This window comes from Vicugna pacos, chromosome 24 (assembly GCF_048564905.1).
Source record: "Vicugna pacos chromosome 24, VicPac4, whole genome shotgun sequence".
NCBI classification, from domain to species: Eukaryota; Metazoa; Chordata; class Mammalia; order Artiodactyla; family Camelidae; genus Vicugna; species Vicugna pacos.
The window spans coordinates 13,911,331-13,925,904 of record NC_133010.1 but is presented as its reverse complement, the minus strand read 5'-3'; the positions used below and the strand labels follow the sequence as shown (position 1 = coordinate 13,925,904).

The 14,574-nt window shown below is 40.6% G+C and overlaps 1 protein-coding gene across 6 annotated transcripts in view; it reads right to left on the bottom strand.

Moving 5' to 3' along the window:
- Nucleotides 1-14,574, bottom strand: part of B4GALT6 (beta-1,4-galactosyltransferase 6) — a 124,027-nt gene that overhangs the window by 54,852 nt on the left and 54,601 nt on the right. For 3 of the 6 annotated variants that reach the window (XM_006205076.4, XM_072949058.1, XM_072949059.1), the window contains one exon: nucleotides 13,913-14,085. The exons of 1 other annotated variant lie outside the window; for it this stretch is intronic. In XM_006205076.4, coding sequence (XP_006205138.1) covers nucleotides 13,938-14,085 — 148 coding nt within the window. In that variant the 3' untranslated portion in view covers nucleotides 13,913-13,937. Of the gene's footprint in view, nucleotides 1-33; nucleotides 992-9,728; nucleotides 9,869-13,912; nucleotides 14,086-14,574 lie in introns of those variants that run through there. 2 more of the 6 variants (XM_072949056.1, XM_072949057.1) reach the window with 2 other exon arrangements.

Here is a 14,574-nt window from a genome sequence, read left to right as displayed (position 1 = left end):
TTCCCATTTCATTGGAACCTTCCTCTTTTATTCCCTGGTTGTCCTCTCCAAAAAAAAAAAAAATTCAAATTTTACAGAGAAGCAAAGGAAGTCCAAAAAGTCCCTGGCTGGACTCTCAGGGAAATCTAAATTTCCAATGTCTTTCAAGCTAAGCATGCATTCCACGTGGTCCGTAGCCATTAAAAACACACATTCTGGGGGGGAGGGTGTAGCTCAGTGGTAGAGCCACTGCTTAGCATGCATGAGGTCCTGGGTTCAATCCCCGGTACCTCCATTTAATAAATAAAATAAGTAAACCTAATGACCTCCCCCCCAAAAAACAAACAAAAAGTTAGGGTGCTTTAAAAAAAAACACACATTCTGAAAATAAGAAAGTTTTTTTCCCTCTAAATCTGAGCAGAGCAAAAATTCCAAGGACCTTCTTCCTCATTCTGTGCGTTTCCTTTCAGTGCTTTACAGACTGTGGGAGCAGTATGTCTCCACCAGGACAGACCAGCGGGGACTCAGGCCCTCTAATCCGGTTCAGAACAACTGCACCCCACAGTCAGCTGACTAAGGGGTGTAATCAGAGAGCCTGCACACCCCGAATTCACTTAGACTAACCCAAAATTCATTCAGAGAAGGACGCAGCGTAAACAGCACTTACTTGACATTTGACTGTCAGCGGTTTATCAGGTAGAAAAGGAGGAGGTATTGCAGGCAGACAGTGTAGACTGCAAGGGGAGGCCGGGTGAAACAGCGTGATGAGTTGAGGGAAGAGATGGTGGTTCAGAATGTTGGCTCGTAGTGGGTATCGTGGTGGACCGGGTTGTACTGCTACAACAAACACCCCCAAATCTCGGTGCCTTCACACAAAGTTGAGTTGTCCCTTGTGCCAAGTCCAATGCAGAAGTTCTGGTCTGGTGACTCTCAAGGTGGCTTTCCTCCCAATGGTGACTCGGGGCCCCAGTTTGATTTCTTTTCTGGCTTCAAGGAACACCTAGTTAGCAGACTGGAGGAAGAAAGTATGGTATTGGCCCCCTTTGTGCTGAAGTGTGACATGATTCCCACAGACGTTTCATGGGCTACAACTAGTCACATGGCCCCATGCACGTGCACTGAGCAGTGTGGTTCCTGGCTGGGAGGCATTTCCCAGGACAACTCTACATCCCGGAAAAAAGCGCTAATCTGTGTTGGTCAGCAACCATCTCGGTCACAGGAGGGTTGGGAGTGGTGGGAAATGAGGCTGGAGTGGAGGCTCGCTTTACCTGCCACTTGTCGGAGATGTGAATTTATCTTCTAGACAATATGGATTCACTGATGGGAGCCTTGCCATCAACCACCCTCCGTGTCATTACTTCTTGTGCCTAGTCTCCAGTGAGGATTCTCCAGGAACCCCTGTGCTAGACCCAAGGATTAAGCCTAAACACACCTAATCAGTCTTTGCATTTTCCTCCAGATTCAAATCTACCTAACATTTCAGATTCAAAACACGTAACAATGAAGAGCAAAGGAGGAAACGATCATTTCAGTGGAAGCTGCGTGGACAGAGGACTGTCAGGCACTGGGCAAGTTCTACTTTATGCCAAGATGCTAAGTAGCTTCCAAAAGGCAATGGAATTCAGAAAGGAAAAAGAAGGCTGAGCATTAAACTGAAAGTCAAACTGAGTTAGTTGATTTCAACGGACAAGTTTAAGTTCACTGATACCAAGAGAAAGTTACATTACATTCAATACTATATATATATATGTATAAAATGTGTGTGTATGTGTGTGTGTGTGTATATATATATATATATATATATATATATATATACATATGATTCAGATTTTCAAACTGCTTGGATTATAAAAATCCAAAGCTATTCAACAACAGCCAAACGGAAAGTCGTGTTCTATGAGCAGGCAAGTCAGTGAGGAATACGATCATTGTAGGTATTAGACTGAATCCTGTGAAATTGTTAATATTTGACCAATTAATCTACAAAAATGGCAATTTGATATGGATTAACCTAATATATACGGAAGAAGGACTTGCTGACCTCACTGAACAGAATCAGAGGAGATGATTTTAACTACATGTATTTGTGGGAAAACTCGGTACATATTACATAGTCCAAACCTACATTTTGCTCTCTTCGAATTTTTCACTCCCTCTACACAGCCAGTTAGAGCTTGGCAAGAGGCAGAGAGTGGAGTGATGTGACTACAAGCCAAGAATACCAAGGATTGACATCCATCAACAGAAAAACTCTCTCTTGCAAGTTTCAGAAGGAGTATGACCCTGCTGATACCTCAGTTTTGGACTTCTAACCTCCAGAACCGTGAGACAATAGATTTCAGTTATTTCAAGCCACTGGATTTAGGGTACCTTGTTACTGCACCCCTGGGAAACTAATATAGCCCCCTATGAGATCCTTCTAAGTTTTATCCTGCATTTGTATTCACTGAAATTCTTTCCATTCTGAAGGTTGAAATTGACATTCAATATTTATTTCAATTTCTTTTTTCACTTAGTGATGCTGAACATATTGTCTTATATTTAAGCCAGTTGAACCTCTTTTGTGAACTGCATGTCCACATCATTTAGCCATATTATACAGTGGGTCGGTTTATTTAATATGGATTTATAAAAGCTGTGTATATTCAACATATTACGAGTTGTATTTGAAAAGTAGATGTGACCGATAGAGAAACAGTTGTCTAAGTTGTAGAAAACCACATCAGCCAAGGTACCTTGGTGGAAGTCCATGTGATTATTGCAAGGAGCAGGAGGGTAACTGGGTTGTCAGACACACGGTTAAGAAATCATGGGGGGAAAGGCGGATGGGTAGGTCAGGTGAAGGTGATAGAATCACTGAATGCTACGTTTGGGAGGCTTTTTTGGAGATAAGTAAGCTGAGATACAGAAAGTTAAGTAATTCCCCCAAAACCATGCAGGAAGCTTTTGTACGCTCTGAAAGGCAGAGAGACAGATCTGCCACAGTATTCCGTAGGTTCCCAATTAGTTTAGACAGCGAGAAACTGCTCCCCCAATGACCTTGACCCCCTTGGAGAGTACTGATCAGTTATTTTGTGGAATTACCCTCAATTTGGACTCACCTGACACTATCTCATAATCGGAATGAGATTATGTGTTTTGGGTAAGAATACTACAAATGTGACTTCCTGTCCTTCTGAGGGCATTATACCCAGGAGTTGATGCTATCAATGTCATATTCTGTGCCCCATTTGTGATAAACAGAACGTCTCATGCGGTGAGCTGGTGGGCGGGCTGTGGTAGGGAGGCAATCTCATGGCAGCGCGAAAGGGAAATCAGAGAGAAAAAACCCTGGAACCCAGAAAAACACCTGTGATGCAGCTGTAGCTTTGTAGGCTCGTGGTAAGAACAGGATTCAACCGGAAATGGAGAGAAAGGAGTGGTGTCAACACGCTCCAGCGCAGATCCACCAGGAACACATCTGTGTAGTTGAACCAGTTGGACTTATTACACATCCCAGCAGGAGAGAACACACAACACTCTCACTAAGAGTATCAGAGAGAAACTACTGTAGGATTTGGGCTTTGGCTGGGTGATCTTGGGGAGAGTCTAAGAAAGTGGGACCTCACTCTACATTGGATGGCATCAGAAAGGGGGCAATTCTATGACTGAGCGTCTCAATAGTTTAGCTGCAGGGGAAGGCAGACCAGAGAAGACATAAAGCTGTAATTCGTAAAGCAGAAACTTAGTGAAAAGAGAGGTTAGGGATTTTGTGGGTTTCACAGTGACTTTTTTTCTTCCTTTGTCATGGTCTTAGAGTGACGTTGGTGTCTGTGAGACTGTGGTATCCAACAGAACAACGACCCAAAGTATCTTGTAATATAACATTGAGGCCAGTTTCCAGATTGCAGGAGCTGTTTCCCCACCCTTTTCCTCAATCTCTCTAGAGCTACTTAGAATAGAAAATCAGCAAGTAGTGGTGATGGCTTTGCTTTGTAAGGGGAGAGAATTGGAGGAGCCTGTGAAGTCTTAGGCCAGCAGACTGCACGGATGAGCCAGTAACTGAGCTCAGGGTTATGGGCAGAAGGGCAGATCTGTAGTCAGCGATGATGTGTTCAGCTTTAGCCACGCTGAGTTTGAAGTAATCAAGCCAGTTTTCAATCTCATCCCTTGGAAGCTGGCAGTGTGTGTACACATATAGGCGGAAAACAAAACTCACTAATATTACAATGTCTCCTGAAACATCTGGATAGCACCTGCCAAAAAGGCAATTGAAGGTATGTATTCCTTAACCTGCATTTTGTTCACAGAGGTATCATTGATAAGAATTTTTATTTCTCACCCAAACCCTCAATATTACTACCATTCCTTCCTTTTACTTCTTGGCTCATAGAACAAACCCCTCCCTTCACCCCACGACTTCTCACTGCCTTTCAAAATGGAAATAAGCTCCGAATCAATTCCATTTTCCTAGCTCCCCATCCTCTGTGGGTTAGAACAGCCCCAGTTAATTTAAAGCCGAGGCAGATGGTAATTCATCTTTGGCAATCAATGCAAATGCTCAAGGTCTGTTCCGGAACCACTGCCGGCTAGCAAGGAGAGAGGGGTGAAACGCAGCCTGCTTAAATAAACACCTGAGATGTGGAGCTTCCCCCAGAGCGTAGCTGCCACTGCTGTCACTGTCACTAACATCACTCCCCAGGAGGCTGAAGGTTGGGAAACTGGGCATAAGGCATGAATGCAACAGTGGACTTAGGGAGAAAAGATGGAGGCTGCCATGCAAGCCCCGGAAGCCGCCCAGACGAGGGCTCGTGCTGAGCTGAATGAACACGACTCAACAGCCCTCCTCGGGAAAAGTGCACTGGGAAGACAATTCGGAATATATTTCCCAGTCTGTGGAGGGCAGCGCCTAGCACATAGACAGTGCTCCATAAATATTTACCAAAGGCATGAATAAAAAGCTTGGCTCCAGGAAGGCAGGTCGTTCTCATCTGAGCCCTTACAAGTCGCTGGGGCTGTACCAGGCTGTTTCTCCCTCTCATGGAGACATGGGAGGGATGGCACCGTGAAACGGACCAATTTGTCAGGAACCTCTAAAAGACTCCCAGCTCCTGGGAGTAACCGCGTTCAAATGTTCAGTGTCAGGGTCTGCATCCTTGGATTGCTTTCAAGAACTTAGCCACTGAGAATGTCACATAAAATCAGTCTATTTAAAACGTCCTACTGCCTCAGGCCAGGGCCAAAAGAACAAAAGGTTTCCTTCATTCAAAACTGCAGCTAAAGCCTATGACTCTGAAGCCTTGCCAGTTCTGCTTATTAAAAAATGTTTTCGCACTTTAATAGATATATCATTACATCACATAATTGCTTTATTTTTTTCTTTGATTTCTAAGGATGAATATTTCTCCTGTATTTATTTTTTCAAATATATTGTCTATCATAGACATGTTTTTAAAGTATGTCTAATAGCCTAAAAGTCTGTGAATTATTAATTCATATAGGCATGTGTATTGGTTTCCTCTTGGCACTGTAACAAATACCACAAATTCAGTGGCTTAAAACAACCCAAATTTATTCTCTTACACTTCTGGAGGTGAGAAGCCTAAAATCAAGGTGCTGGCATGGGTGCGTTCCTTCTGGATATTTGGCCTCTAGAAGTGGTTTCCTTGCCTTTTGAAGCTTCTGGAGTCCACTTACATCCGTGGCTCATGGCCCCTTGTTATAAGGACCCTTGTGATTACACTGGGTCAAAGAACCCAGGAAAATGTCTCCATCAAGAGCCTTAATTTAATCACATCTGCAAGGTTCCTTGCACAGGTTCTGGGAATTAGCAATGTGGACATCTTCAGGTAGCCATTTTTCAGTCCATGACACCACACAGGCATTGACTTATCCAACACACATTGAGACCTTCTCTGCACCAGGTGCTGAAGCTACCTGGTGAATTGAATCGCAGGGTTTATTTACAAGGAAATCATATTCTCAGCAATGGAGATGGGTATGAAAGAGAAAGGACAGGGAGAAGGAGGAAGGGAGGGAATGAGGAAGGGAAGTCATCATCGCCATAAAAACATTAAAATGCTATGGCAGCATAATAGAAAAACTTCTTCTGATTCCTGGGGGCCTGGAGGCCTCACAGAGGAGGGGACAACTGAACTAGTCCTTAGAAGCTAAGTAGGAGGCACCAGGTGAATAAACAGGAAAAAGCCATTTCTGGAGAGGAGACTGGACTGCAGAGGGACAAAGCTTTGCGAGTACATTAAATATTAAGAAAAAGGCAAGCAATTTGGTTTAGTTAGAGGCTAGGATAGTTCATATCGAAGTGGCAAAAGACTGCAGGGCTGTGTGCTAAGAAGTTCAAGACCCTGTGGGGAATGCAGAAACTAGGGCAGGTGAACGATCTGATCTGACTCAGGTCTTCCAGAGCCCAGTCTTGGGTCTGTCACAACTGTCTGTTTGGTAAATTGTATTTATGTTTCTTTTTTAAACAATTGATACCTAATAAAAGAAATGGAAATGAAAGAAATGAACTCAATGGTTTTAAAGTCCCCTTCCTGATCTAAACTCTGTGGTTTCATGATTCCTGTTCAATTTATTTTCCCAGTGGGGCTGGTAATTATACTTGAGCTAGTAGCCTAGAGTAGAAAGTACATTTACTGTACTCCCAGTAAGTGACTCATAAAAGAAGTTTTTAGATAAATAGCTACTAAAAATTTTTATTAAGCAATTACTCAATTATTTCCTCCAATGTATACTCATAAGCCTTTGGATATTTTTTTTCCTTTACAAAACACACTATAAAAGTAATGCCATATATTTTTTGTAACTTGGTAGCAGCAAAACCCCTCAGATGGCAGACTTAGAACAATCAATGTCTGCTGTTTAATTTTTTGGTTTTTTTTTTTAATCAATTGTCTGACTTTGAAGTTAAAGTCTAGAGTCAGGATAAATTTCTAGAAACATTTTTATAAGGCCTGTAAATTTCTAGGGTTTATACAATTTCTTATCCACTGCTTCTCATTCCACTTCCTGAGACACTCAAATTTCCTTCACCACCTCCATTTTTGGATCTCGAACAGGCGGCATTTAGCATCTCCTCTTCTGCCACTGACCATCTTTCCTGTGGCTTGTTCATTCATCCTGTCACTCTTTCAGGGTCCTTGTGAGGACCAGTAATGACCACTGGACATGGAAAGAGCTTAGAAAGTGACTGTCCACTGTAGGCATGTAGTCTGTGAAATATTACTTACATGAAACTTTTTGCAAACTGACCACAGTATCCTACAAAATATCAAAATTGTCAGGATAATGCTCTTATTTTAATACAGTCTAAAATGGTCTGTCACCATCCAACACTCCTTCCTCTGAATCAATAATGAGTTACGGCCCCACAAGGGGAGAGGGATCCCTTATCCAGGGATCTGTGGCCTAGAAAACCACAGGGTGTGTGGATCCCCTCCTTTGAGGAAATGGTTAAGGCAGGTTCTCTGGGAAAGATCGTGGCCAGGGCTGCCAGACCCACTGCTGTGGCCACGAAAGGGCCCCACGTGAACAATACAAAGCACACTGTGCACACACACACACAAAAAGGCTCAGTAAAAAAAAAAAGGAAGAAAACAAGACCCTGCAAACATGCAGACACAGCACTAGTGACATTTACATGACGCGGCAAGACCGGTGACCGGATAGGAATCACTTTCTTTCTACTTGCTACGGTTGATCGCCAGCTAATGAAGGATAAACTCATTAAACGTTTGTTCTGCTTTGTCCGTATAATTTGTAAAATTTGTTTCCATCGAAGATCAATCTTAGGGTTTGCTTTTTAAATTGCATTTTTGGGTTATGTAAAAACATCAACACGGTTCCATTCCTAACTATATAAAATTGTACTTGAAGAATCAGTCTCTCTCCCATCCCTGGGCCCTCCACTCCCGTGCCACCTTCCCCTTACAGGCCACCATTTTTATTAGTTCTGCTTTTTCCTGCTAGTCACTGTTTCATAAAAAGAGGGGGTGGGGGGACAGGATTTGGCCATCGCTGCTGCCAGCTGGGGGTGGGGAGGACCCTGGCTTTTCTGGGGGTGCCCTTCTGGAGGACAGACACTGTGGCTGCATGGTGCCTGCCGGCCTGCGCCACTCCAGGTCCTTAGGCTACAGAGAGCAGGCTGTTCTGGGGGCTTCTTCTCTTTGGGTCGGTTGCGGGCATTTGGTCGTGTGTGTCTAGCACCTAGGCTGGGCTATCGGGGAGGCAACAGCTCCTGGGACTCAGCTGGGTTCTTCCTCAAGTCTCCACGTGCCTGGGCAGTTGGTTTTACCACACCCTTCGGAATGTTCTGGTAGGGTTCATTTGTTGTTGTTTGGTCATTAGTGGGAGAAGTGAATGGAATGCGTTCACCCCATCTTGTCCAATTCACATAAAAATGTCACATAAAAAGAAAGATGAGGCACTGTTCTGGGTCTTGACTGTGTGGATGTCAGTATGGTGGTAGGTGGAACTCTGGATCTCCCTTCTTTTATGTGGCCTGTCCGAGATTTCTGCCCATTTTTCTACTGGGTTTCTAAGCAGGCTATAAAATATTTAGAGGAATAAGGGGTCGGCCCCCAAGAGAAGCCCTTGGCGAGCATCTCCCTTACTTGGCTGGAGCCTCCTTGAGGATGGGAACTGTGTCTTACTCTCACGCCACCAGTAAAGCCCAGTGCCTGACACACAGCAGGTGCTTAATGTATGTTCCCAAATATTGTGGTTGGAGAGACTAGAGAGACCAAGCTGTCCGAAGTTGCTAGACGGGTTAAAAGACTGCATAATTACCGTATGCAAAATGACATTCATACAAGGTTAAGGGATGAGGGAAGAATGAAGGGGAGGTCTGGTTACCATAGTGACCCTGTTCTGCCTGAAAAAAAGCACTCACAGGAGTCTTATCCAGGAACGCTAACAGCCACCACTATTTTTCCTGATTCCAGCAACGATGGTGGGAGAAGAAAAAAGCTGGTGAAGGGAAGAGGCCAGGGAGGGAAATTAATTAAATACATTTTTTAAAATGACCTCAGATGGAAATGATGTTCCAGAGGTAAACTAACACCTTCTCTTTGATAAGTCAAGCAGGTGTTTTCAGCATCTGCTCACGAACTCCTTTATCATCACATTTATGTCTTGTGACATTTATTTTGCAGGAAGCATGACTTTCACTTTCCATGTCTGATTTTTTTCTTTTAATTGAACAGAGGTTATCTTGGCAGTAAATTTTTCGCTATTCTGGGTTTTTCTTTTATAAATTAATCCATATTAAATTTTTAAGGCTCAGTAAATATTTTAAAATTTGCAAATACATTGGGTAAAAAGCTGAGCCTGGCTTTCTATTCAGATATATTTGTAGGTGGGCCAAAACACATTCTGAACATGGCCCTTAATAGTCCTAACTACGGCACTGATTCTGCTTAACACGGCTCACTAAGAAGGTACGAAGTGTATGTATTAATGGAACAGTAACTTAGGAAGCTGGAAGGCTCTGCCCTGTCAGATGGTAAACAGTGCTCCCTGGGCAGCATGATTCATTCACAGAGCACTGTGCTGGATGCTGGGAGGACAGAAACGAATGAGCCAGACCCCTGCTTTCAAAGAGCCAACAGTCTTTGGGAGAAAAAGAAAATGTGTGAATGAATAAAAGTCATAGTGTTAACACACGCTTCAGTAGGGTTTGTGCTCTGCAGGGCAGGAGTGCAAGGGAGCGAGTGGGAGCTTTTACTTGGATTGGCTCTAGAGAAGGCTACCTGAGGAGCGAATTGAATCTTCAGAGATCTGCAGTAGATCCTTTGTGGATCATGATGCAGGCCCCGGGGGGGGGGGGTGTGGTTCACAGGCAGCTGGAGGATGAAAAGCAGGCAGCAGCAATGAGAGGTGAGAGCTGGGCCTGGAGAGGCAAGCAGAAGTCAGCTCAGTCAGGACCCGGAGTGACAAGCAGAAACACTTGGACCTTATATCCTGTGGGCAGCGGGGAACCACGGGAAGATTTTAAAGCAAGGTAGGATTTTCAAAAGACACAATCTCTGTGGCAATACAAGATGAATTCAAAGATGACGACACATCTTTGAAGCTAGACAAAACTAGGGAGGGTCTGAGCAGTTGTTGTGGAAACCAAAGACCGTATGGACCTGAGGGAGACTTAAGAGGTGGGGTTAATGTCGGCTGCACGGAAGAGAAAGAGGGAGGGTGACCCATGGATTCGTCCTTGACTTACGAAGTGGATGGTAAAACAGGAGGAAGACTGGGTTTTGAAGGGGGTTGTGCAAGGAGAAGAAAGTTATTAAAAATGACTTCTTAAATATTCACTCTGATACAGTGGATGCCTAATTGTATTGATGAAAGATATTTAAATATTGCTGTGTCTCTTTTGAAGTCCAAGCTATGGGGTGATCTCTAAATGTATTTAACTAACACTGTTGCAAAGGCATATGTGGTGATTGCCTCATGCTTACGGTGCAGTCCTAGTGCAAGCAAGGAGCTCATCAGCGATTCACCTGCAATTTAGGACCGCAAACACAACAAAAAGCCAGGTAACCTCCCCCAAAAAGCTCCTGACAGAAAATAACTACATCACCACACAAGGTCTTTAGAACATTATATTTCATAAAAGACAATGATAAAAAAGTACAAACATTTCCATGAGAAGCAAAAAAAAAAAAGGAGACAGAAAGAAAGAGTACAAGAAATTACTAGCATTTATTTCAGTGCATTTATATAGAAGCCTTTCAGATATTAATAAATAAAATAATCTTAAGTACGCTTCCTCTTCCTGATAAACACTATGACCATTTTAGTTCTCTCACTGGCATACTTGCAAACAGAAGATAACAGATCTAGAGTACCAGTATTTGTCTGAAAAGTACACAAATACAAGAGAGATGACAAGAAGCCAAATAAAATGACGCAAAATCTGCTTTCACTTCTACAGAGCCTCCAAAAGAAGGAGAATATTGTATTGGATATTTTCCCATTTTGTTTAAAAATGGGTATCAATATCTTGGCTGGGAAAGGAGTATAAGCAAGTCTTATAATTTTATATTTACATAATATTGCAAATAAGGCTTTCTTACTGAACACCTTTTCACAAAATACAAACAGAAATTAAGACTTAAAAAATATTCATTAAACCCCAGTTTTGGTGAAGACTTAAATGACCATTTCCATGGTAAATGAGACGTAATGTTACAGCAAACGTGTATACTTTTCCCTTTTCTTTTCTACAAACAGGCCCATTAATCATCGCTACTTTCTCTAGGTAAAAGGCACTATATAAATAACCCTCCCACTTAGTGCCATGGGGAACTCGTAATCACTCTACGTCCACATATATACACTTCTTGACTTTGAGACTAAGAAATACAACAGGTAAGTTAACAGAGGATGTTTTCATCATTTTTGGCTTGCTTGACTCGATTTGTTTAGAAATTAACATTTTTTCCTGTAGACATACGTAGCTTTGCATCTGCTGAGTAGGCAATTACTACATGTTCACTAATAAATCCACCAAACTATAAAGATAGTCTGTATTTGCGTTGTATTTGCTAATTTTTATGGAATAGGGCTATTTTCATACAACAAAGATAACTAAGCAAAACTCTGTCACTTATATGCAAACATATAAAAGTTGCTATTTATATGCAAAAGTTAATTTCAGGCCCGCACTTTAAAAGCAAAACAAAAACAAAAGACAAAAAGCAAACTAATGAGATGGTTTTCACAGGATGATACCATATTTAAAACTGAAAAAAGCAAAATATTCATGGCCCACTCCTAAAACGAAAATTACTGCTAGATTTAATCCAAGGAAGTAAGGTAGATACCAGTAGAATTTTCTCTTGAAACTATAAAATGTGTATCAAAATGAGAAAATTTCAAAATGAGAAGATTTCAAAATGTGGGCAGCTCCATGTTAAAGAGAAAAATATGTTTTCCTAATAAGCCTCAGCCCTAATTTCCCCCATGACTACAATACTGAAGTATTATTGGGTTAATTACACTCAATGCCCCTGCTATCTTGTTAGTGATCAACAAATGTTAACTTTATCAATCCACTTTCATTCATCGAACTAAAAAACTACATTGGCTAAGAGAGACAGAAAATGAACAGATACACATTAAGAACAAATATCCTACTTTTCAGAAGGTTTGATGTTTTTCATTATTTTGAGTACCAGCAAAAAAATGAAAGACAAATATTTTGGAAATATTTCTAAGAAATAAACGCAGAAAAATTTTGTTTGGTATCATAAAAGAGAGCTTTCTTAAAGTGTAAGAATTTCTATCAGTTCATGATTTGGTTTGTGGTCATGTGTGTTACCAGTACTGCCACAGAAGATGACACTTCAAAATTAAACTTACAACCTGAGAGATAAATAACTGTATTTCTGTGTTAGGTGAATAATCCATTTCTATTTCTATTGTTTTTCATTGTTGCTGAAGATTCACTTCATAGGTACATAATTTTTTGGTTTCAATTTGTGAAAATATCTTTAGATACTTTAAAGAATCTCTGGTTAACCATGATTGATAATTTTCAAAGTAAGAATATTGTTTGCTCTGAAAACTTCATTCAAATTCAAGATTAAGTAATATATTTGATGTCAGGTAGTATAATCTGCTTTTAGAGAAGTGTCTTATAACCCTAATGCATTTAAATAGCGGACAATATTTTAATATAGTTCTATTAATCTATGCTTTTAGTGACGAAGTTTTAGTAATTAACATTAGAGACTAATTTCTTAAAAGTGAAAAAAAACACACAGTTTGAATGAAATGGGCCAACATTAAAAAGGAGGATCTCTTCCAAACTTGAAATTCTATAAATCTGAGAATTAACTTAAAATTTGTTTTTATCTACTAAGCATTTCACTTCATAAAAATAGAACATTTAATTTCTTATCTAATAGTATAATTCATTTGTATAAGTACTACTGGGTTTTCTATAACTCTTTCTTTTAAAAAGACTGCTTTGATTTCTTTTAAATGAAGAGCTTTTTTTTTTTTTTTTGGCTCTTCTGAACTGGACATAATGAAAGTGCTGTTCACTATGAATTAAAAAAAAAAAATACAGGGTACCACCACACGCAACCTTGGGAACATTTTTTGAGGCACGAAGTCCCTGACACTTAGACCAGAGGTACATGAAAGACATTTAACATAAAGAGGTCCTTTATATCATGTCACATCACAACTTCTAAGATTTTCTTGGTAATACTCATGCAATATGCATAAACAATACGGTTGTGATTTAGCAAAATCTGATGAGATTGCGAGCAAGGAAAAAAATAGGAAATCCTGGTGGGAAGAAAAGCCGTTAAAGCCTTCTTCTTACCCTTTAAAACCCTAAGGAAGCTGTGACTTCTTCCACACAAGAAGCTGAAGGTCTAAAGCTCAAAACTAGTATGACAGTGTACTGAACTAGTTGGCTGTCAATTATTGACAGTTCCTTCATTTCACACAAGGTTAACCTTTGTTTAGTGACATAAATTTACATTGTTTTATTCCATGCAAATAAAAAATGTTTATAAAAGTCCCATAAAGGCATAACCCATTACATGCAAAACTGCAACACATCTTATTTTTCAACAATTTGAACACATTAATTTACATCACATATGTACAAAATATGTTTAAACGGAAATAAAGCATTCTCTTGAATTAAATTATAGATTTTAGTATAAAAATTTTCTCTTTGTAGGGAGCTCTCTTAACTTCCAGACTCAAGCAACAGCTCGTGGTCTCTGCAGTGCTCGCCACGGGGGTGTGTCTCAGAGCAGAGGATGGGCACGTGGAAGAAGGCTGACTGTATACAATCCCACCAGTAAACACTGAGAACGCGGGCTCTTCTCCTCACCACCCAGGGCACTGTGACACATCCATTCACTGACCTCCATTAAGAGTGCACTCCAAGTTTCCCAGCCACACTGCGGTCTGTCTTGCCATGAGAGCTACTTCTTTTAATAGTCTTCGATTGGAGCTAACTCTGGCATGAGGTTTACAGATATATTTGTATACAACCTATCAACCAGTATTTTTGGCGTATATATTAAATTGTTCAACCCATCGATGTACTGGCGCTCTTTTGAGTATCTTAGTAATTTATACCTATAGTGTTAGAGAAAGAAATGAAAAGTAACAGAAACGTTTGAAAAGACAAACTGATGAGGAATATGCTCAAGGTCATGCTTTTTTTGGGGGGGGGGAGTAATTAGGTTTATTTATTTAGTCATTTAATGGAGGTACTGGGGATTGAACCCAGGACCTCATGCATGCTAAGCATGTGCTCTGCCACTGAGCTATACCTTCCTCTATCAAGGTCATTATCATTAAAGTATTTAAAGTTCTTTACAATTTTTGGTTCTTATGCATAATTAAAGATCTTTCTAAGACCATTATTCTAAATTAGCATCTTTATAAATTTTAAAATGCCACCTGAAAAAATTATTTTGCACCATTACAACTTGGATATCCTTAAGAAATAAAATGTATTTATATAAAAAGCAAATACTTTTTATATAAAAGTGAACTGGGCTCTTTAATATAACATAAATATATATCTGTGTATGTAGGTATATATATATCTCTTCAAAACAA